Genomic DNA, 25,305 nt, shown 5'->3' on the forward strand with positions numbered 1-25,305 from the left:
CATTTAAGTTCTCTCCACCAACCCCCTGCATTAAAATAGAAGTTTACACTTGCTGCAAAGCAATTTGTAGAACCTATGTACAGTAGTAAATGGCATCAACAGCTGTTAGAGCTTTGCTTCTGCTTTTAGGACTACTACACAGAATTGTTGGTTCTTATCTGTTCTTTGTGAATACGTTTTTATAGCTTTTAGGCTTGTTTCTGCATCTGGCAGAGGAAACTTGGGGGCAGGGGGTTGGGGCGGGCGAGTGTCCAAAAACCTTTGTACTTGTAAGAAAGCACCTGTTCATATTTGAAATTCAAGGCTTGATAAGAGGTCTACTAATCATTCTTGAAAGCCACATTCCTGACATAAACACATGGCCTTATCTGAGAATTTTCCTGCTGCTATTATTTTCCTGCATTTGCTCATTCCTGTCATAGCTTGTAAAGAGTTTGACCAAAGAAACTTATAAAAGAAACTACTAAAAAGTAGTGTGTTATTTTATCTGGGACAAGCTCATTCCTCTTAATATGGAAATTAGGAGGATCTGTGTATTTAGGTATACCATATTTGCTTTGCACAGCAGCAAGGTATTATAAGAGGGAGACCAGAGGACTGATCCATTTCAAAATCCCAGTGGCCTTATGCTACAGGATATATTGATATAAATATATTTATGTAATCCTTAATATTAATTCTAACAGAATTGATCTTCCTTTGCAGGCAAAATGGAATGCAAAGACACTGAAATGATTCTGACGGAAAATCTGGGATTTATAGTTGTTTTCTGCACATAAGATAAAGAACTTTTCCATCTGTCATATATTAAGGTCCAAAAATGGAGTATTTTGCAATGTGCCAAGAACTAATGGCTTTTCAGTTTATGTGTATGTATACGTAAGCACATTCTGGAAAACTTTTTTTTAACGTAAGACTCAGTGCATGTGGGTTTTAATTTAAACTTGGAATGAACAATATAATTTGTCAGAGTGGCAAGAGGCAAAGATCAAGGCCAAGAAGTATAAAGCCAGAAAGTATATAAATACCATTTAATTCAGATTTTTGTAATGTTAGAATTTCTATTAGCAAATATGTCAGGTTCCCTTTTGATAAAATATGAGATTAATATACCAGCAGCCTTTTCCTATCAGTGGAGTGTCTGTTAAATTAGCTACTAACACCAATTTTGCCCTGAGGATTTACTAATTCCCTTCTTATTTACAGGAATAAAGTAGGATACTCCTGTAGATTTTGCTTAAGATACTTTACATTGTTAATTCCAGCTCCTGAAAATCTGGGGCAAAGAAAGCCCAGAGTGGCTGACTCCCTAACAGTCATTGGTCATTTACCCAAAAATACCCAGTTATGGCATATAAAAAATCCTGAAACTTGCAACTTTGAATATTTGATTTCCCTTCTGAATATGAGTTTTCCTCACTAAAGCTTTGAGAAAAAAAATCTAATCAGTGAAATTGCCTAAGGAGCAAAATGTGTTTGTGTATATGTGCCAAGATTTCACAGAACAGCCTGAAATCTGCCTGGTAAAAATTTAAAGACGGGGGCAGAGCTGTAGTTCTTGGTTGCTTGGGAAAGCTAGGCCTCCATAATATTAAGGCTCCTGAGTTTCTGAAACTCAAGAGGAGAGGATTTGTTGAAGACTGCTCAAATCTAGAGTCGAGTATCAACTAGGCAGATTTCTGGAGTGCAATTTCTGTCACAAAATAAAAATGTTTCCCTTTTTATTAATGGATGTTTGTGAAAGTATTAAATATATCAGTATCTTTTACAAATCTGCCAGCTCATTATAACCATGCCTCAGAAAATTATTTAATTGCACTATGTGTGAAGTATTAAGAGTTTGATCTGGCTTGGAACAAGTAGTTTTCATCAGGGTAGTTAATAAGATTGTCGCTGAATAGACTACTGAAGCTCTGTAATAATGTGCTTTGTTGGTGGCATCTGAGATCAAACAAGAGTGTAAAAGCTAGAAAATGGATCAGGATCGACAGACAGTCCCTCATAAGTGCATATCATCTACAACTAAGCAGTCTTGATGTCCTGTGTTGTATAAACCAGCTATTTTCAGTAAGAAAAAAGGCTCTAGTAAAATGCTTCAATTTTTTTATTGATTTGTGCAGGTTGGCCATAATCCCTGTGATTTGTCATTGAACAACACTACAAATTGGAAATTTTGCTGAGGCAGCAAGTGAGGAATTCCAGATGAAGTCCAGGGCTGCCTTCTGTCTGTCTCCTTTGTAATGGAGATGGATTGTTTAAAACTCTGTTGTTCTATGGAGGAATGCCAGAAGTATCTTTGGTCCTTCGATTACAGCATATGGTCACACTGTGGCCAGAAACCATGACAGGGCATTGAGCTTCATAGCCCTTTGTACAAAAGCAATTTGGCTGATATTTACAAAAAATGAAGTAAGTCATATTTACATATTGAAGTGACAGCAATCCCACCACAAACTAATTGTGCTTTGGACAGCACCATTCAATGGTCATGTGGAATATCATACTAAATCAGCCTTTCCCCACCTAAAAAAACCTCTTAATTCCAACATGCCCAGCCAAGTGAGGGAATAGCACAACATCTGGGGATCCTAGGTTAGGAAAGGTTGCACTCAGCCATAGTTAAACACAGCAGTAGGCAAGCTGATGTCTTCCAAATTCTTTTGGACTTTAACACCCATAATCACTGGTTATGCTGATTGAGTTTATGGAATTTGTAGTCTAAAATGCCTGAAACTGTATCAGCTTGGCTATTCCCGGTTTAATGTGATGACAATATATTATAGCACACATATTATTCTCAAGTATGGCTTGCAAGAAGTTTGGAATCTCTAGCTTCCATTTAGCCATGACTTGTCACCCAAATTGTTGGTTAGTGCTAACCATAGTTTGGTGCACATAGACCATAATTTATTTTGGAGATGATATATGAAACGCTATTTGACCAAACGGAAGCTCAAGTTTCCAAACACCATATGGCCTCTGGTGGTGGAGGCTTGGAAGGGGACTACAGATAAACTAAGGCCCTCTGCAGCTCATTACAGTCACCTAAAATCACAGTTTAATATGATGGTCAAGCAGGACCAATGAGATGCCTGAGGAAAGATTAGAACAGTAATGTTTGCAACAAGGCAAAATGCCCCTTGAAATAGTCAAGTGGTGCCAGCCACATTTCTGTCTCCCTGAATGGAAGTATAGCAAATACATTTCACCAGCAAGATATAACAACGGCATTGCACCCCAATCTCCATTCCATGTTGCGGGCCAGGCTATACTCCAAAAGCAATGTCTGCTCTAACATTTTTCCCTCTCGTTCTAGGAAAATGGACTGATAGCTGTTTATAGCCAAATTCCATTCTTTCTGGAGAATCTCAGATTAAATGGGCAAATATCTTTGGATGTTAGGGATGTTCAAATGTCAAGAGCTTAATTTTGTTGTATCATTTGTTAACAACAAAAATAACAATCCTTATCAGGACATCTGGAACAAACCAGTTGTGTTCAAATGCAGAAGCTTGCCAACTCAAGGACAGGACTAACAGATTTTGCACGCTGTAGTCTCCTGAAGAACTGGAAGGGATCTAGAGGGACAGCTTTAAGCTACCCTACAAGGATTCATAAAATGGAGGAAAGAGGTAGATGTCAGCTGGCCTACTTTGATAGTGCCCCCTTGAAATAATCTCTTTAAATGTTCACAATTGCTTTCTCTTGCAGCAAACATCTTGCAAGGCTTTTATACACAGTATGGTTCCATAATGCACTTAAGATAGGTTTGTTTTAAAAACATAAACCTATGTTTTGATAATCAAGAATGAAGAGGAAAGAACAGGTAACTTTTGTTATTGCTAATACTGGACCCATGGTTGAAGAAGATCAGAGCAGTTTGTAAGTCGCTGTAAGAATGCCTCTGATAGTAATTGGCTCCATAGTCCTAAGAATAGGTGTTCCCCTTTCAGACATTTACAGAACTTCTTTCATCTCCTTGCAACCATTTCCAAATGCAAATCAATCCATTTAGCAAATGGTAGGACAGAAGAATCCAAACATTAATTTAAGGGAGGTTAACATCCCCATACCCATAAAGGGAGCTTCCAGTAAGATAAAATGACCAATAAGACAACACACTAATCCTACACACAGAAATTAAACAGTTAAAGGTATCTGAACAAGAATAAAAACATACATGCTTCTTTGGAAAGGTGGCAAGCATAAAGCATTTTCAGAACCCACAAAGTAGATGAACCTGGGTTTCGCACACAAACTACCAGCAGAGTGAGGAGAAACAGTTTTGAAGTATGAAATTGGCTGGCAGCATGGAAATTCCTTTTTCCTTCAGCGCAAACAACAATGCTCAGTCATCGGGGCTCAGTTTAGATAGAGCTAGTTGACATGGACTGCCAGCAGTTACATACCAATGGCACTTAGCTGCGTAACAGACACCTTTAAGCAGCTGGCAGATTCCTACATCTCCCCATAGTGCAAAGACTCTCACACCTCTTCTTCTACCACTGGTATTTGTTTAATCTGTCGGCTATGAAGAGCTTGCTGGGCACCTTCTGCTGCCTGATTTAACTGAGTCTCTAGGGCACTACGGAGGTCATTGACTTTCACATCTGGGAGGGGGTTAAGTCCAATTATTACACCTCCTGCTGCCTCTTCTTCCAAATCTCGTCTTCTGCGGCGCAGGTCCAGGTCAGCTTGTAGCTTGAGGTCTCTGTTGGGTTTTGCCTTTTCATGATCCCTGGACTCAGACCTAACCGGGTCTGGTTGTAAGATACGGTCATTGTCAGATTCATGCAAGCTCTCTGGGATCCTTTGCTCTCTCTTTGAATCCTGTCCTGGATCATTGGCATTATTCAGCTGTGGGCTATGGGCTCCAGTGGCCACCCTCTCTTTACTCTTGGCATCCAGGCCCTGTAATCTGTCTACCTGGTCCAAAGGTAAGCTTTGTCTTTCCCCACCTTGGTCAGCTTTCACAGTTTCCTGGATCTCCAGTTTCCTTGGTATGTTGTCAGCAATCTTTGGTTTAAGTGGAATGGCTGGGTCAGGGGAGTCTTCTTTTTTAACCTCCTTGGCAAGGGACTCTCTCTCAGAGGCTCTGTGAGGAATCCTCCCCACAGCCCCATGGATGTTGGCTACCTCTGGCACCTCTCTTTGGCTTTCAGCCCTTTTCACAGCCTCTTTTCTTTTCTCAATGTTTTCTGCCCCTTGAATCTCCTGTCCTTTCACCTCTTCAGCCTTGGCTTGCTTCTCCTGGTGGTGTCCATTAGGCCTAGCTATCTGTGAATCACTCTTGACTGGCTCTAACTCCTCTCCATGGTTTATTCTATCTTGGTGTTGTGCAATTTTCTCATCGTCATTTATATAAGCCATAAGCTTTTTAGGGGGAACTTCAGTTAATTTGTTTTGTCTATGCTTTAATTCTCCCGGCCCAGTGGCCCGCTGTCTTTTAATTTCATCAGGATCTCGGGGCTGATCCTCAAACGGATGCAAAGGATGACCCAGGTTATCACTTGGTATATTCTTTGCAGCATTTTCAATTTTGTTTTCGAGCTGATCTTCTCTCTCTTTACTCATGGGCAAAGGTAGGCCAACTTCCAGCTGGATTTCTGTTGCAAAGAGAAGTGGAGAGCTCTCAGTTATTGTATATGCAATTTAGGAAACTAGGAAGCTCTTTACCATCAACTAAACAGTTTACACAGAGGCCCTTGGAGAGTCACTCAGTGCCATCCCTACTACGTCTGACTACCATAGTTGCTGCATGAATTCTGAAACTGTAAATAAGATGTAAGCAGACATCTTAAGCAGTGCCCTCTGTTTTATAGTTTATAGTCTTCCTATAATTTTGAACAAATGCTGGGGTGCATGGAAAGTTCCTTACCCTCTAGTATCATTTTCCCTCTACTTCACTGACTCCCCCCAACTCTGTCATCTCCAGGTACATACATGCCAGTATCTTCAAACCATGAAGCAGATCGGTGCCTTGGCTTCCAGAATAAAGACAGCTTTTAACTGACTGCTTGAAAAGGGGCACTGGAGAAGGGACATTTCTCTGGGCAGATTTTATGACAGCTCCATGAGCAACTTTCTTTCTACAATACCTTTGAATATTGGGGTGGGGGGTGTTTACCTTGCTTTGGCTTTTCCTCGCCTCCGTCCTCTTGCCTCTGCTGGTGGATCTCTTTGTGTTGTTCCTCAATCACTGCCAGCAGTTTTGCCTGCTGATCTAACAGCTGCTTTTGCTGTACCTGCTGTTCCTTAATCACTTGCAACAGGACTGCGTGGTCTAGCTGCTTCTTCCCAGCTCCTAGAGAGGAGGAGGAAAATGAGGCTAGAATGAACCTACCCAAGTGGCCTGCTGCACATCTTCAGTGAGGAAGTCAGGAAGACCCCTGTGCCTACTATGGTCTCTGCCATATTTGCACATATACTCTGTGCTTCTTTAATCTGGAGGTTAACATGCTCATTCTCTACCTTTGGCCTCAATAAGTCTGATTTCCCAATCACCTTCTAGAAAGACTTTGCCAGAAAGAATAATTATTCTGGCATTACTGAATTGCCTTGCAAATCTTCTTGATCTATGCCATGAAGATCAACAACATACCATACAAATAAGCAGAAAAGGAATGCTTGTTCCAAAAGAAAGCCAAGTAATAATCACAGCAAACTACACATCCTGGCATGATGTAAAGTAAAAACAGGCAAAGAGGGAATATGTTCCGTGACATTTAAAAACAAAAGGACACTCATAGTTGCTGTGGCTGGCCTCAAAGTGAGGAAGTTCAGGCACACGGAGGTTAAGAGTTTGAGGGCTGTCAAGGAACTGATGGAATTTCAAGAGATTCCAGGATGACAGGTTTAGGCACAAGCCAGCCATAGATAATGCAAAGAGCTCATCCAAGAACAAACAATGCTTCCTTTTTAATATCACCATATAAGATACACTGCATTGTTTCCCATAAAATTCAGACTGCAGAGATTTAGAGTTTTAAGGCTGTAATTTCTTCCATCTATACCAGCAAGAAATTTTTAGTCTTGGTTGTATCAATCCCGTGATGAAACAGGAGAGAGAGACATTGTTTTTTGCTTTTGTTTTACAAAAGACCCCAAGCAATTAAATGTATAGACATGTCTTTCAGGGAAATCCTATGAGAAAGACCAATGAGACAGGAAGAGATGGATTTTACATATTTATTCCCAAGTAATCTTTGTCAGAAGAGGGAAGGCTGTAAGATGGACCTCATGATGCTCTAGGTTGCTAGAACAAGTCCTTCCTATCTTTTTCTTCCTAGACCAGGATCTACAGCTAGGATACTGGTTGCCTGCTATTCTTACCTCCACCCAAGCCCACTATCTGCTTCTTTTTGCTAAGAAAGAATGACCATATCACTCTGAAGAAAGAGTGGAGGCAGTCAGTCATCTTAGCCCCCCTCTGCCATTTCTTGAGCTTGAACACCATACTTAACCGCATCTCATCATTTATAGAGCCCACTCTGTGCTGAATAGCTGAGCAGTCAGAATGTGGCTCTCACCATGACTGCAACAGTCTCCTAAAGTAGTGCTCCTGTAATTCAGCTTCTCAGAATCTGTTATTTAAGTGGGTATCTTGGAGGTAATTGCTCTGAACAGAAGGCCAAATCTGTCTGCCCCATTCTCACAATAAAAAAGAAAAACCCGTCTATAGACTGACAAGCCTTGTAGCAACACTCACTGGCAGTTGGCAATAAACTGACTGTATTGCTTGCTTTGTACAGACTTAAGTCGGCTGAAAAGACAGTTTGTTAACGGATTGCTAAAATTAAAAGTACGTAGTCTTAAGCTTCTTTCCATGTCAAACTGACTACCCTTTCAAATCTTAAGAACATTCACCTGTAATCCCAACTATGCAATAGCTAATTAGTGTTACTCTGTGGTAAAAGGTATTCTGTGCACATGACTTTGAAAATAGGTTCTAAAACTAACCTCTGGTTAGTGACTGGAGGAAGGGCAAGTATGATGACAAAGTGCTCAGGACAGTATAAAAGTTTAACCTTTGCAGCAACTGAGTGAGGCAGATTAAGTCACAAAAGGAAATGGTAAGTTTCAAGGCAGAGTGAGGATCTGAATCAGGTACACTCCAGGTGAAGCTCGGCTTTCTAGCTACTTAACTTATTAAACCATTATCTTTTCCCATGCAGATAAAATGATCTGCTTTAATCTCTTTAAGGACAAAAGCTGTTTAGTTTTTAAGATGCTGAATGAGATGGGGAGAGGAGACGACTTGTATGTAACCAGGAACAGGTATTGCAACTTTTCCAAAGTTTATAAAGATTTGACATCTATAGAGTTGGAATAGCTGTTTAGGTTATCTCTTAGAAAATCAGTACACTGTGTGGCATGATTTATTTTTAAATGAGAGAATGGGGAAAGCCCACTTCATTGGCTCTCTCCTATGGAAGCCAGCTCCTCTACCCCCAGCTCTGTAGAGAACTGTTGATGTTTCTCAGGAAAAAAACCATGGCACTTTCCACAGGTTTGTAGGCCCTTTTTTTGTTCAGTGCTGTACAAGTGAATGTATGGGGAAAGAATTGGACTTAACTTAAATAAACCTTTATGTGGAAGTGCATATACGTTTATACAGACACACATACATACACATATCTATATAGGCATGAGAATCCCTACAATTTATTTTGTTGTTATTGCATTGTTTTTCTCTTTTTGTTATTCTTTTATAATTTTACTTTTTCTTATCTGTTCTGTTTTATTAAATCAACAAAGCAAATATAGGGAAAGAAGTAGACTTAAAAGGGGCAGCCCTGCCATCCCAAATGGTTCCATATTTTCTCCTTGTCTAGGAATCTTCCCTATTTCACTTAGGTATCATTTAGATCAGTGTTTCTCAACCTTGGGAACTTTAAGATGCATGGACTTCAACTCCCAGAATTCCCCAGCCAGCAGGGGATCAATTTTACATTCTTTGATACTGTAGTCACTGCTGTTTTGCAGGAAGTAAGTGAAAACATATATTAATATCTTAGCTCCCTATACGGTAGCGGCTTTCCCCCAAATTGGTGTCCTCCATCTGAGTTGGGACTGCAGCTCCCAGAATTCTCAGTGAGCGTGATGAAAGGGGAGAATCAGCCTAGAAACCAGGAGACTGTGAATCCTGCTTGAGGCACAAAGCCAGTTGGGTGACCTTGGGCCAGTCCCTCTTTCACAGCCCTAGGAAGAAGGCCAGGGCAAACCACTTCCAAAAAAGTTGCCAAGAAAACTACATGGACTTGTCCATGTCTGTGGCAGGAATCAAGATTGTCTTGAAGGTACCGATGAAAGGCTAGGAATTCTAGGAGCTACAATTCCAGCATATCTGGAAATCAGTTTGGGGGAAACTGCCCTGTTGCTTTTACCAAGCTTTCACTTGTCTTCTAAATGCAGCTTTTTGTCTTTATTACAGGGACATCTGCTGTTTTTTTCTTTTCTCATTCTTAGCACACATACTCCACGCATAATATGTAATGCATTCAAGGGTTCTTACAACCCACTGGAGGAGTCCTGGTTGTTAGCTACACTTTAGTTTAATAGGAAATGCTTATTTTAGATACAAGTGCTCCATAGAACATCATGGGCATTACTTAGTTCAGAACAGTTTCAGGCTCCACAACACAATTCAGAAAGAACTATCCTTTCAGAGAACAAGCAAACATACTTTGAGATAACCAGTTATGTATCAGTAACACAGAAATCTCTTGCTAGCAACTTACAAACACATTAAATGTTATCAAGACAATGGGGAGGAAATGTATCTAAAGTTAATTGCCAGTAGGAGTATAGATTAGAGAAAAAGGATGTAAGGTAATAATCAGCTTGTCTTAGTAGTAACCCCATTGGCAAACAGTCTAGGGAAATCAGAAGATTTCAACTGGCAAGGGGACAAAATCATTTTCGTATGCCTGGAGGATTTCTGTACAAAATTTATACAGGAACATTCCAAACCAAGAGAACTGGCAAGAGTAAAACTATTTTTAGGAAATCCATAGCTATGATCTTCACAGTCATACAGTATATAAAACAGGAATTTGAGGACTTCTAACAGAGACTTGCTCTGAGGTTATGTTTAAGTTGTCAGACTGGCAGGCAGTGTGTTTTGACTGAAAAAGGAAGAGCTGCTGAAACCCAACAGCTATCTTGATGCAGGTGACCTCTGAAGTATTGGGGGAGAAAAAGGAAGAGAGAGGCGAGCCTGCTCTATTTTTAAATATTGCCCATTCAGACACCCCCCCAATACAATCACATCTATTTTGAATAATTGAGGACCCTGGCTGAGGCGGGTCTTCCTTTACTTCCTTACCAGTAGTTTTAAATGGAATGTGACTTCACTATTAAGCAAATGGCTCTGTGAGGTCTGATTCTTTTCCCTCCACCAAAATGACAGGATTGCAGTGCCCTGGCATTTGAAGCCTCAGATCACACACTCTGGGATTATACCAAGACAAGACGACCCGGCCTTGCAGCCTAGCCTTTATCGGGTTTCTCCCTCATAGAATTATTAAGGGTTTGGCCTATGCACATACAACACTTACACCAAAGGCTGCCAGGAAAGCAGATGGTAACCTCAGTGTGTGTGTGTGTGTGTGTGTGTTTGCACGTGCATGTGTATACACATCTGCTCCGTGGAGGAAGGACAATGCTTACCCTCCAGTTTGCTGTCAGCCTTCTCTTCTGCATTACGAACCTCTCTCTGCTCAGCTTGGGCTGGATCAAACTTCTCTGGAGAAAGTATTTTTTTTTTATCATCTGAAAAGAGGAAATGGACAAATATTCCTGGATGGAGCAAAGCAAGTGACAGATGTTCTCTGTCCCTGCCCCTGCCCCCTCCATTCTCTTTGCAGTTTCTATCCAACTTGATTGCCAAAGAAAAAGTCATAAAAATATTTAACAGCATTATAGCCTGCTGGCAAGAAACCACTGCTAACTGCCTAAGCCTATTAAAATGCAAGCCCTAGCCCTAGAGAGCTGTGCAACGGGACACTTATGCAATGCGGCACCTGTCAAGATCCGGCTCTGAATCCCCAATGAGCAGAATGGTATAGCACCTGATGCTTAGCAGAGAAGTGAACAATTGCACAAGAGGCAGGTCAAGATGTACCACTGCCAATAATTCAGTGCACCCCGCTTCCCAAGCAATGGCCAAAACAGCTCTTCAGTGGTGCCTCTATCAAAAGAAAAATGGTGATTTAGCTCAGGGCAAGCAGGAGCCTGGAAATTCATCATCGTAAGATTTTACATTTCCTCTTTACACATAATTTTTTTTTTTTTAAGTGCAACAAAAGCAATTCATAATTATTTTGCTTGGGATATAAAACCTACACCATTTTATTGCAGAAGTGGGCTTCTTTCTTTCAGTAAAAGCTAGGAAGTGACTATGTGGTGGAAAACCTGGTATAAGGCAGACATTGCAGATAAATGGATAGAAGCCTTGTGGCAAAGAAACAGCTGTGAACAGGGCAGGTCGACAGAGAAGGCAGAGCTAGGAATTTTGTCACCTGAAAAGCCCAGCTAAGACTTTAGCAGTTCAGGCTGGGTGTGGCTTTTAGTGTCCCTGCAGTTCTTCCAGGAATTCTATGGCACAAGCCAATTTCTATAATAATTTATGTCAAGTGTATAAATGCAAAATCTCAGAAGACCAAGTAATACGCTAAACTCTCCTGGAACCAAAAGAAGCAGAGAAAAGTACATACGTGTTTCATCCTCCTCCTCCTTGGATTTTACCCTTTCTTTGCCATGTTCAACTTCTTGCAAGTTGGCCTTCTTCTTCCCACCTACAGCGTTGTCTCTCTCTGCATTCTGCTTTTCCAGCTGAACATCTCTGTAAGGAGACCGATCATCCTTGTGTGCAACCACCTCTGGCACTGGCTTTGGGTCTTTTATGGGCTCGTCTTCCAGCTTTTTCTGGCCATTATCTTCATTTGCTTGTTTAGGAACAACTTTGAGCTCTTCCTTCTCCACCACAGGATTGTTCTCTACCAGGACATCCTTGTCTGCTGGTGGCCGATTCTGTTCAGGTTCCTCCCGGTCCTGACCCTCATCTACTGCTACCCCATCACGTGGTACTGGTGGCTCATGGCGATGGGCTTCTCCTACAGGCTGTGCAATGCCTATATGAAAAGAAACACAGACCAACAGATCAACCAAGAACAGCACTATATGAAAAGAAAGGAGACTATCAACCAAAAGCAGCAAAGAAGGCTCCACATTTGGTGAAGTACAATTCATGAAAGTTTATAACGTGGCTTCTACAATGCTATCTGACCAAATAAATGGGAACTGGGAATGACATCAAGTTGTAGATCTGTTGCTTCCCTGCCTTCAATGTTTCTAACCTCTATTACTCTTTCCAGTACTAATTCTGTAGTACCTTGATCAGGCCGGTCCAGTTGTACCTCCTCCTTCGGTTTCTCCTTCTCTTCTCTTTTAGCCATATCCATTGGAACTTTGATCTGCGGCTGTTCCACCTCTTCTTTCTCATTCATTAATTTGGGTCTGTCACGGTTATCAGACCCTTCTTGAACTGCTGGGACTTGCTCTGAAAAGCATGGTTAGAAATGGTTAAGGAAACAGATGGTCTGGCTGGCCCACAACCAAGCTCCCCATTACTCCTGTGGCTAGGTCTCCTGTTGTTTTCGGTTGTTAATGAAGTGCAGCTGCCATGGAAAGGGGGTTGTGGGTTTGATGGCATCAGTTGTGCTTGGGAAAAGGCAACCTTTCCTTTTACCCCGTGCCATCTTCCCCATCTATACACCACCATTCTGCTATTTCCTCCATAAGGAGGGAGGAGAAACATGAAGGTAAGTACAAACTCAAGAGGCTATTTCGATGTAAGAAGTGGCAGTAAGACCTGACTACCATTCTAATCAGATTAACAGCCTTTCTCTCTCTGAAACACAAAACAGAGCTCCATTTTATAGTACAGGAGAGAAATTAGGAAAAGTAATCACAGATCTCCTGTGTATACGCATGCACACGGGCGTGCACACATACTTGTGCTGCATTATTAGCACAAACAAAATGTTGCTGTTTGGAATGTGTGGACACTAGATGGCAGCATTGCTCTTGCTCATTTAAATGCTATGCATGATAAGCAGTGCTCAGGCAGTGAAGATACTAGGCATGGTCAAGGGAACTTACCTGCTGGAGCAACCCAGAGGAAACTTACTAAGGGCTTGGTTTACAACAGAAGAGAAAGAAGTAGGGAGCAAAGAAGAATTCCCCGAAGGGAGAAAGCCAAGAAACAAAGGCAGAGTGAAGAAAGGAGGCAGCTGAAGGGAGTCTGGGCCCTGTTTATTCAGGCCTCTTGCTGTAGGAATTGCCAGCATCTCACTGCTTGCAGAGATCTCTGATACAGACAGACCACGCTGCTAAAAGCAGAATAGCAGGAGGCAGGGTGTCATATAGGAGGCTTCAGGCTTTCCTAGTGATGCCTCCAGTTTAAAGCCTGACATTGTTCTCTGCAGGAAAGCAGCCTGCAGAAAGGAGGAAGAGTGACAGTCCCACTCCAGGGTTTTGAAATTCTGCAGGTGATGGGGCAGATCCTTCTCATCTCCAGCTGCTTTGCTGAACAAACGGTTAAGAATACACTCAGCCTCTCCCCCATCCAACCAAAGCCACAGATACTTACTTTGAAAGCCATTTTAAAGAAGAGCAAATAAATGAGAACACAGAGACTAAATCTGCCATTATCAGGGGTCCACACTGCAAAAAAGCCTGAGGAGTTAGCTTTACAAAAAAAGCAGTGCAGCTCAGACTGTTCCCTCACTTCTGGCAGCTGAAGTCACGCCAAGCGTTTCCTGCAGAACTGAAGTCTGAAATAGTCATTCTCACACGTACGTGAACACCCTTCTCCACCCTGTCCCATTTTCATTCTCAGCTCCTTGTGGGCATTAATTCTGCCTCCACCCACACACCTTCCAAGTGGGGCAGATGATCTCCAGCAGGTACACTGCAGTGCTAGGAACAGAACATGGGGGGAGAACACGGGAGTACTTGATCTCAGGCCACTGCCTGAGCATTGTCAAGGAGACCAACTGCAAGAGAAAGCAGAGCAGCTGAAGAATTCCAGCCAAGGTCCTGCTTCCAAGCCAAGCTGGCTCCATGTTCCAGAGAGCCCCTGGGAAAGAAAGATGCTCTCCATTCAAGCTGGATCCTCCTCACTCTTCACTCTCTCTCTGGCCCCAGTTCACAACTCAGTCTAAAGGAGCACAACATTACTCGATTTTGGGGGGTCCAACCTTCCCTAACCTGGGCTCTTGCTAGGTGTGTGGATTTCAATTCCCAAAATTCTCAACAATGGCTTCCCTGGCTGGAAAATGTTGGAAGCCATACATCCGGAGACAACCCATGTTAGGGAAGGCTGCCTTAGTCATCAGCTGCTCAGATGGGCTAGGCCAATGGGCAACAAGGAACAAATGAATGAGCAATCTCCAACTCTAGCCCACCTTCTGTTCAAAGGAGCCTATCAGGGCAAGGGGAAAAAACACTACCTAGAATACATACGGTTACCAAGCTTTGGGTTTCTAAAACTGCTTGAAAGTGGTCAGAGACTACAACAAAACTAGAATCCCACAGCCCTGTGGAATCTGGCAGATTACAAAAGCACCTGGACAGGTGTGCTGACTTTTGTGACTTTTCCTACTTGCAAGCTAATAGAAACTGATTGACTTGTAAGTAATTATATTTGGAAAATACAATTATCTGGCAGCCATGTTATAAAAGAGGTAACCAATATTTCCAGAAACTCAAGGGAAGCAAATACAAGACAATGTCTGTAGCTACAGCAACTGCAAAATTTTCCCCAAAGTTTGCTGAAATTAGTGTAACTGGCAGTCCCTGGAGGGGTATGTTGGTGGTGTTGCAATTTCAGTGGCATATGATCTAGATGAATTGTGAAACAAATGTGACAATGTAGGATTAGGCCTGGTGCAGCTGGTTGCCCAGCTATTTGAGAATCTTTCCCCTAAAGCGCAGTGGCTTCTGAATGCTGAATTTAATGCTAAATATATGTTAAACCTGATTTCTCAAGGCAAGGACACTCTTTACCTACTGCAAGATTCAAGTAATGAAGTAAGAACACTTGTCTCATACACCCCCTCAACAGGGTACCAAGTTCTGCAGGTCAGATGCTTCCCACGCCTTAAGCTCAAGATTCTTCAGAGAAAATGTGGACAGAATCCTGCAGGACTCTGCTTAATGCCTTAAACCTGGGAGCTCTTATTTGGCAACATGAGGATATGATGCTTAAAAAAAAAAGAAATAATTGTGTTTCCATTATCCTTGCAGACAGATTGCCGAGTTCTCTCCAGACAATTTGGATACAGGGGCCATGCAGAGGTGGGCACCTTACAGCCCTTAGGCTGCATATGGCATATTTTTGCAGCTCCCAGAACTCAGCAATGTCAGCAACAAAATGATAATTTTCAACAGGGCATGTCTACCTTTTTTACAATTTACAATATAAAGCAAATGCATTAAGCACCTGGGAATACCCATCATGCCTATTTTCATAAGCCCTCCCAAACCCTAAAAAGAAAAAAAAAAATCCTCAATTTTCACCTCAGCCTGCTTCAGTGAGGCAATCATCATATGCCCCTATGGCAGCACCCAGCTGAAAAAGTTGCCCAGGTCTGTATTTGGGGAATTAAAAAAAAAAAGAAAATGGGATGGGCAATAAGACTGGCATTTCTGGGCATGAAGGGGGACTGGGAGACATTCATAAGATTGAAAACTTGCTCTCTGACCTCAGAAGCCCAATCCAGACTAAGAAGGACAAACCACACATGGCACTGGGGGTGGCAGAGGAGAGACCACATATACCAATCTTTCCCAAGTTGGTACTTTCCAAATACATTGGGTCTACAGAGTGGTGTGCTGATAAATGTTTAACAACTGGCTCTCCAGGTCCATTGCTGCCGCAGCACTTGCGCTACTAGCCACTGAACAGCTAATCAGCATGGTAGCCATCGTGACTCAGCTCTGCTCTCAACTGACTCGCAAAATTCCAGACAATTTAGCAATCAGCTCTTGTAAGCCTCTTTGAACCGGCTCTAGCATACCACTGGGTCTACAGTTTCCCCAAAACCAAGCTAGCATGGCCTTTATGAATGGCCATGTGAAAACCTCCCTTAAAAACCCTGCTTTTTAAACCATACATGCCTATTTGGATGCTGCTGGGAACACTGTTGTTTCATAACTTAGATACACATAGCATGCAGTTTTCAAACACAGCGGCATATGATTTCCCCTCAATGGGCCACAAAGGAAAAAAAAATCCAGTGTGAAGCAGTTTTGAGCCATTAAAATGTACTGCCTTTAAACTTCCAAGTTTTCTTCACCTCCAATATATCTAAAGGAACTTAAACAAAAAAAAAGTGGATTTGATGTAATATGTAAACCTAAGCAAACAATGTGTCAAGGTTTGCAGTTGTGCAGATTTACAAGGACATTCTCTCTCCCCAAAATCCTGATTACCAATAACTCGGGGGAACAGTGCAGCTGCAAAGCCAGAGGTTTAGATACAAGCTTGCTAGCTGCATTCCACACAGGAAAAAAACATAATTGAAGCATTAATGAATTAATGCCAGAGACTCCCACCTTATCAGAGGGGAATAGAAAGTTGAAAGAAACAGGGAATGTACACTATCTTTCCTGTTTTTCACAGCATGACTGCTGTGTAACCAAATGACCTGGACCAGCTTTCAGGCACAGCAAGCAAGCTGCAAATTTAAACGGTAACATACATCACATGTATGTTTTCCCTTTTGAATTCAGAGCTTAGCGGCAAACCCTGGATTAGTCTTTATTTCAGCAGTGGAAGCTTCTATCAAGAATTTACCTTTATCACCTGGACCTTGATCTTTTCTTCTGGCCTAGAATGTTGGACTGTCACCAGCTTATTTTCTCCAGGTCATTTGGCTAAACAGCAGCTACGCTAGGAATAGCACAAAAGATACAGCACATTCCTTGTTTATTTCAGCTTTCTATTCCCCTCTGATAAGGTGGAGGGTCTTGGCGTTAATTTATTAATGCTTCAGTTGTGTTCAACAGTGTGGAACATAACTAGTAAGCTTGTATCTAAACCTCTGGCTTTGCATATACAACACACACACACACACAGCACACACACTCAGAGCAAAACAAAAGGGGGAAAAAGAGATAAAAAATCTCCACTCTGTAATAAGACAAAGTTGCCTCAAAGCCGTCATTTTCTCAGCAGGAAGCAAAATTAAGTTCATCATCGGGGCGTGAATTAATGGCCTCTCATGCTGCTTGGAAATCTATAAGGGGCTATATGTGGTTTGGAGAGAACCATTTTGCCCAGGATGTGTAATAATCGCTGAAACTGTAGAGTCGCCCTTGTGGTCCCTTTGGATAATGTTACAGTAATGTTGTGCCTCTTAATGTTTTATGAGGGGTGCTGGGCTTAACAGGAAAAAGGCGAAGAGGCTGTAAAAGCTTCTTGGCTTACAAAAACAACAGAAAAAAAGATCTCAGGGCTGAAGAGTTAGGCGGGAAGAGGTGGGGGAAGAGACAAAAAACCCCAAATGTTGGGAGTACACCCAAGTCCTGCTGGCTGAATGATGGCACACTCAGAGCCAACCCAAGCTAATCATGCTCCTCCGACTGCATTAGGACAGGGTGAGGAAGGGACTTTCCTCACGGGTTTTTTGAAGCATCCACTTTTATTTTAATGGTCCACCAATCAGTCCCTCTGGGCTGCAATAAAATCTCATCATGAGTGAGCAACCCTAAAAGCTTTTCCAATCCTCTCTCCAAGAATTTGACTAGGGGAGCAGCTACGCTCCCAAGAAGATGAGGCTTACACTAACTGGCCCAGCTGCATTACAATAAATTCAGATGTGCAGGAAAAAAATCATTTGATTCTGTTTGTGGCCTCTACAGCCACAACGGCAGCTGACTTTATTTTGAAATATCCCATGTAAACATCTCACTGCAAGAAAAATATATCCACTTTGCTTCTTACGCCTCGCAGTTTATCCTTGCACAACCCAAATAAAGTGCCAAGTCGAACCTGTTTGTGCTCTTCAGCAAATTGGAGAATACAAATCTGAAAGAACATTGAGGAACATTGAGCTGAAAGGCTTTTCACAAATTGGGTAATTTAAAATATAGTTAAGCAGAAAACAACACAACTTTGTTGAGCCCAGAAACCATCTTTCGTTGCAACCAAGGAAGTTAGGCTGACCAGCACAAGCAGCGGTTTATCATTTGCACTGGAAAAGATTTTAAGGACAGGATAAGATGAGGAAGAAGGAAAGTACAGGCCTGCTCCTTTTTCACAATGAATCCCAGACAAAGCAAAGCTACAGCTTATGTGCTAGAGATGAAGGCGCTTATCCCACAATATCAACTGACATCGCCTGTTCTCTGACATTTAACAATGCTCTGGTTTCTATGAAAGGATAGAAACCTATGCAGAAGCTTTTCTTCTTTTCAAATTTTGAGGAAAGCAAAAATGGGAGTGGGGTACACAGCAATTGTTAACTGGACAGTATAGATATGCTTGTTTTTAACTAGTAGAGGGGAAGAACAGTTACAAAAAGAACACCATTTTCAATGCTTGTTTCCAGTTAGGGGTCTATTGAGAAAAGGGAAACCTGTTTAATATTCTAGAGGTGGCTGAGAAAAACTCCAGTGAAGTTTATTCTGTGCTGTGTGTGTGCATGTGCATGCATGTGTGTATGCCATCTATTGCCACTCTCAGTCTGGTGATAATTTTTGAAGTTAACTTGGTTGGTGAATTGAAGACATACATTACTTCAGCTTTCCCCAAGCTGTTGTCTTCCATATTTGGTGGACTTCTACTGTCGTTATCTCCCAACACATGGGGAGTGCAATAAATTAAAGAAAGCTCAATATATTTGTATCAATATTCAATATAATTTAAATATTAGAGAAGGAAGCAGTTATTAATGAACTCTGCACAGTCTTCTAAAAAAAATCCACCAGGTAAGTTTCTGATATTTAGGACTGGATTCATTGCAATGTGATATGCTCTTAATGGAATCAATATTACAAAAGAAGAATATATATCAGATTAAAGTTCAACTGAAACATTAGTGGAGACATTCTCTCAAGACTTTAAAGGTAAAGGTATCACTTGTATGTTATCACTCTCAAGGTAAATACAAAAAACACAAACTCTGCTTACACTCCAGACCATACTACAATTCTTAGAAATCCCAGCAAGCAGATGGCCACAGAATTCTAGGATTTAACTTGACATAGCTGGATGGCATCAAGTTGGGAAACACTGATCTAGGCCAAGTTATTATACACCCTGTTTCATTACTCTTTCCATGCTTCTGAAGACTATGAAAAATCCAACAAGTTAAAGAGAATAGATTATTTTAAGGTAGCAGAATATTTTCTTGAGGGAATGCACAAATATGAGACTATTGACATTTAGTAAAGAAACAATTAGAGTAAAATTTCAGCAGCCTCCACAAAGCCAAATGGTAATCACCTGTGCTGTTAGGCAATAAATACAGAATTGCAGCTAAGGACATGAAGATAATGGCATAATTATTTGGAAAGAAAAGGAATTAATTCATCTGATGTTACCCCAGGCTTCTGAAGTAATATACCTCATAGTATCTAAAAACCATGGGTCTTGACATGATCACCAACACAAATCTCTTGCCATTGACAAGAGAAATCCATAAGAACTAAGAAAATTCATAGATACTACATCATCGTTTACCTTAGTTCCAAATGGGAACAGGTTCAGGGAGAAGATGACTGCTCAGCTCCTATCTCAACTCTGGAATGAGGCAGCCATGTGGCATGAGTGTTAAAGATTTAAAAATGTTCACAGTTCTTCCCTAATGTGTGCAGAAAAGTCATCACATAGGATGCTTAGTTGACCCAAATCCTTGATTCTGTGTGGGTACATAGTCTGGGCCCAAACCCAAGAACAGACTACAGAAAAAGGGGGCAGTAGAGAAGTCTGCAAAGGTTTGCCCAATAAGAAAGAGGGAACACACTTCCCCCGAGAACATCTGTAAATGGTAACTATTAACACTTTTACAAGGTTACTGAATGGCATCAGGGAAACTAGTTCACTGTTTTCTCCTGACATGCAGACTGTAAAACTGAACAAAAAATGACAGCAGGGCAATAGCTTCTTTTTCTGTGTCATAGGAGCTATTAAAAGATTGTTCTCCCAAAGCACCAGGGAGTGCTCCAACAAGCCAAGCTGTTCGAGCAGCTATTAGAAGCTAAGGGAGGAATGGGGGTAATCCATGTTTCACATGGAGCTTCAGCTTCTTCTCTGAATAGCCAACAAAGATAGGGGGGGGGGGAGAGGAGGAGGAGAGGGCAGAGCGAGACAGGAATGACAAAGCAAGTGCATCCAAAATGCCTGTTACAGGTGTAACCTTTGAAGCTCACATGGCCTCCATACATTTTTCTCTAAATCCCTTGCCTGCAACACAGATGTCAGAACTGTGGGCTTCTGCACATGATGACCGTAAGTGGAACAGACTGGCAGTGCACACCAGACACCAAGATGCAGCCACATCTCATCAGAGGCAAAAATGGTAAATCTGAAGGGATAGATTTAAAAGATGACAACGGTGAAACACAGTGGCCAGCTTGTTTTCTAAGCCATTTCTGGAATAGCTGGGAAAAAGGTAGAGAGACCATGAACCTTTGATATGGAAAACCACTGAGGGATGGAGCAGAGAGAGGGCTCTAAGCAACTATGTTAAAGCAAGGGGCTGCAAAATATTAAAAAAGCATAATCCACCCAGGGAGACCCTGTGGGGGAGGGGATAGTATCTTTCAAAAGCAAAAAAGAAATTGCTCAATTTGATTTTTTTTAAAATGGATAATTGCCTTCATGTGCTTTCAAGGGCAGCTTAGCAACCTCTTAACATCCGCATGCCCTGTAATAGCAGTCTCTCTCTGGAAGGAGTTTTATACCTTCCCAAACAGTGGCTGACAATAAACACCTATCAACTGAGATGGGGGTATAATGGGCACTTGAGGGTTGTTAGTAAAAACATGATTCAAAGTTTGTTGGTCAATATGTGTTCACATAAAAGGGCAGCATTCTAAGACTCATAATCTCCAAACCCATGGGGCAGAGTTTTAATGAAAGTCTGTACAGTTCTGGGCTCTGCATCCTTAAAAGCCACAATTAAAAAAAATTCCTAGCTTACACTGACGGGCAAGAGGTGTATGGGAAAGGCAGAAAAGGGAAAGGCACAATGTAGTGATGAGGATTGCCTTAACAAGCCAAATATGAATTAAAGTTGCTGGTGGTTGGAGTGGGGGAGTGGGGCAAATTCAGAAACACACTAAAAAAAAGTCCCTGCATGCTGCCTGAGGAGGAAAGCCATGTGCTTCCGCAAGAGGCTCGTGCAAGAAATGAAAAACAGGTGTGGGCTGAAAGGGGGGGTGCTGGTAACAGCCAAGTAACCCAGAAGCCCCATACAAGTTCTGAATGGCAGAATGCAGCTCCCTGGGATGCAGGTTCTTTTTGCAAAATAATTCCCAGCAGAGAGAGGGAAGATTGTGCATTAGCACAGGACCACTCCTTAAAAGATAACCTCATGAGACAGGAAAGAAAGATGGCCCTGGCACTACAACAAGCAGCTCTTCCACTCCTGTGGGACGATGCCCCTTCTAGAATGTCTCAAGGGTGGATTTCACTAGGCTTTGCTTGTGTTCTCTGGGGCCATTTCCTCTTTCATATGTAGCTGAGGGCTGCAGTGGATCGTGCTCTCATATGCATGGCTTAAATAGAGCTGTGCTTTCAGCTGTAATGGCCAGGATACAGCCCATTGATCCCACTTGCAAAAAGGCTGCAGTCTTCCCTATCAGAAAGCCTTCTTCCAAAACCTGTGCTCTGGAATATGGTTAATATATCCACCTTCTAATAGGGACAGATTACCAAAGTCCATTAAAGCAAATACTTTGCAGTCTGCACTAGTTCTGTATAAACTATTCTGGACTTAAATCGAGTTCCAGAAAAGCTGGAAAAAGAAAACAAATACTGTGCAATAATCCCATTCTGTTTCACAGATTTTTTTCCTACTTTTACCTGTCCTACTTCTACTTTTTGAAGATGGGGCTATATATGTAACCTGGGAGTGGGTTTAAGGTTGACTAACGTATATTTATAGATCTCTAGATGATTTGCAATAGATGGGCAATGGTTCCCAACGCTCAAACATCTAAGAATAGCAACAGTTCAAAAAACATTTCCCCCTTAAAATTACACTACGAAAAAAGAATGTTTAGGAGAAAACCAGGAGAGGAAAGAACTTCTAGGCTTGGTTATTCTAGATCACAAAACGCCTAGACTAAGCATGTGCTCAAAGACATCATCTTCCTTAATTTGTAGCATATATCTAACCCCCTGAGTATTCTTCACCAAACTCTGGTTCACCCTGCAAAGCTAAACAACTGAATGAATTTATCCATGAGCCTGAATTATCAATTAAATAATAGCACAAAATCTACACTGACTCATGTGAACTCCCACGTTTTAGCTGGCCTGAAAAACATGGATGCATGGCATTAGTAACGCGAGAGAGATTCAAATATTTTTTCCAGTTTTACTTTGAATATTGTTTGATCTTCAAAACTGAAAAAAGCCTGTCCTAATTGTTAGCTGGTGATGGCCTAGAAATAAAGCTGATAAACAAGATTTTGGGACTAAAATGCATATCAGTATACAGGTGGCAGCAGGATAGTTACATAGTTCCCTCTCCAAAGGAACAAGTAGGATTTGCCTTTCTCCAACGCAGCCAGCTTGCTTAATCCAAAAATGTTCAGGCCTGAAGGCCATACCATAAATAGAGCATGATCTAGAATATTATTTATTGGTATATTTCACTTGCACATAATTAACAATTTGCATATTAGTTTATCAACCTGAAAATATCAAACTGCTATGAGTGTACAAGCCAGATGCTGGATTTGATACTTCATTTTATTTGCCACTTTTGACTGAAATACTGGAAATTGCAATACATATATTTGGGGAGGGTTTGGTGTATTTGTTTAAACAAAGCCAACTCTTTATTTATTCTCAAATCTACCTATTCCATTGTTATATAACAAACAAGACCAAGGTTCAGTTCCTCTGATTACATATTTGCTCTTGGGTTTTCAAAAAAACAGATTAGCGGCATACTCCAACGGAAATTCAGCCATTTAAGGAGCTGGTTCAGGCACACAAAATTAAAGCACACAGAGAATTTGAGGAACTGATGCCCTTAAACTATCCGAGTAAATTGAACTGCATCTAGTGACTACAAAATTGTATGGATGTGATCAGAGGAGGACTGGAGAATATCTGGTGTTCACCAGGAGTGTATCTGATTAGCGATATATAAAAACTGAGGCCTACAATAAACCAAAGAATGAATCTGGCTGGCAAGGGCTCCAACATTTCAGAAATGTCCTGGGCTATAAGCAAGAATACAATTAATGACTCGATAAAATACAATAAACTCTTAATTTGCTTACTTTTATTTTTATACTTCACAGCTTCTTGAGGATAACAATTAAAAAAAACAGTCAATGGGAAAAAATAGATGAAAGAAGTGGGTGTGGAGAAAAAAAGGACATGGTTTGAACCAAGGAGCTATGGATTGGTAGCTGACACCTGCTAGTGATGGCCCTGCGATCAAGGACTGCAGATTTGCCAGGCTATACTTCCATCAAGAGCCTTACTCAATGAATAACAAATAAGGCAAATCAGTATATAAAACTGAGATACAATTGTAACCTTTGTCAGAACTAAAACTATATTTAAATGACCACATTTAATAAAAAAGAAAGGGAAACAAGGGCCGGGAAGGGAAAAAGTCTTCCATAAATTTACACAAACCTTTGAATATGCTGAATGAATCATGGCTGAAACCTTGAAAATTAAATCACCAGTTTCATTTATTTATTTTTGTGCCTTCGAGCCAGTGTTGACTCCTGGCGACTGCCTGGACTAGCCCCTGCAGTTTTCTTGGCAAGGTTTTCAGAAGTGGTTTGCCATTGCCTGCTTCCTAGGGCTGAGAGAGAGTGACTGGCTCAAGGTCACCCAGCTGGCTTTCTGCCTCAGGGGGGACTAGAACTCACGGTCACCCGGTTTCTGGCCTGGTGCCTTCACCACTACCAAACTGTAGAGAAGTGGACATAGCATGGTTTTGGCCAGCAGCACCCTTTATACAGGGGCCTGAATAGCGCCCTCTATAGACATCACAGAGATTTTTTGATGACAGGCACTCTTACAGGTCCTAACACTTTGCTGGAGGTGTTATAATATGCTACCTCCCCTACTAAAAATCTCCCCCTCAAGAAAAAGAATGTCCCAGCTGGTTAATTTTAAAAACAATCCTGAGAAAAATAATGAGATGACAGTCATTACATTCTCTTTCCTAAAAAACATTGTTCTTATTGTTTCAGTGATGGAATCCTATGCCATGGATTGGAGTGCAACTATACCTAATGGGATTTATTCAGCATTTTGCAGCACAGTATACCAAGAACATGTCACATACCTGAAATTTTAGCAGAGTCCTGTTCCTTATTTATTTCTCCAGGCAGATTGTCTGGTTCCACGGCTTCCATTTTTGCTGGAATCTCTTGAGTTGCTGATAAAGTTGTATAGGTGCTGATAATTAATACTCCCAGACCAATCCATAGTATGATCTGTGCAACAAAAGTTCAGAAAAGTTCTGAATGCAGGGGTGGACAATTCTTAGCCCCTAGGCCCCATGAAGTCCCCAAACATTTCTGTGGCCTCATGGTCCTTCCCTGACTACTATTGCCAAACATTGTTAGCATGGTTTTCTAACATTTTGAAGAGGCAACACATCACTATTTTATTGCCTAAAATAATATTATATAGTTAAAAAGAAAAACTTCTCCAAGCAATCGTATAAATCAAGGAAATATGTGTGTGTGTATGAAAACCTATGTGTTAACATTCTCCCATACATTCTGCATTATTGCCTCACTAAATGTGGCCTATCCATTCTTTGATGCCAAACACAAAACAAAGAAGAATGCAAAGTTGGAGGGTGAGGGGAAATAAAGAGGCTTTAAGACACATTAGAGGCTTTGTTCATAGGCAACAATTGGCAACTATTGTATGCTACTCTTATCTTTAGACTTTGTACATTGTAAGGAATATATCCAAGAAGTATACTAAATCTTATATTATGTGATACTAAAGCAATTACGAAAAAATGCTTTGGCCTCTAAGCAAGCACAGCGTCTCTCTACTATTCATTAAAGCACACC

General features: G+C 41.3%; 1 protein-coding gene across 1 annotated transcript in view; it reads right to left on the reverse strand.

Moving 5' to 3' along the window:
* Positions 1–1,016: 1,016 nt before the first annotated feature.
* The window catches only part of SLC38A10 (solute carrier family 38 member 10), a 92,086-nt gene continuing 67,797 nt past the window's right edge, over positions 1,017–25,305 (reverse strand). Inside the window, exons 11-16 of the mRNA XM_063293400.1 lie at positions 24,561–24,711; positions 12,395–12,562; positions 11,718–12,134; positions 10,672–10,773; positions 6,128–6,304; positions 1,017–5,606 (exon numbers count right to left, since the gene is read on the reverse strand). Coding sequence (XP_063149470.1) covers positions 4,486–5,606; positions 6,128–6,304; positions 10,672–10,773; positions 11,718–12,134; positions 12,395–12,562; positions 24,561–24,711 — 2,136 coding nt within the window. The 3' untranslated portion in view covers positions 1,017–4,485. The remainder of the gene's footprint in view (positions 5,607–6,127; positions 6,305–10,671; positions 10,774–11,717; positions 12,135–12,394; positions 12,563–24,560; positions 24,712–25,305) is intronic.

This window comes from Candoia aspera, chromosome 2 (assembly GCF_035149785.1).
Source record: "Candoia aspera isolate rCanAsp1 chromosome 2, rCanAsp1.hap2, whole genome shotgun sequence".
NCBI lineage: Eukaryota > Metazoa > Chordata > Lepidosauria > Squamata > Boidae > Candoia > Candoia aspera.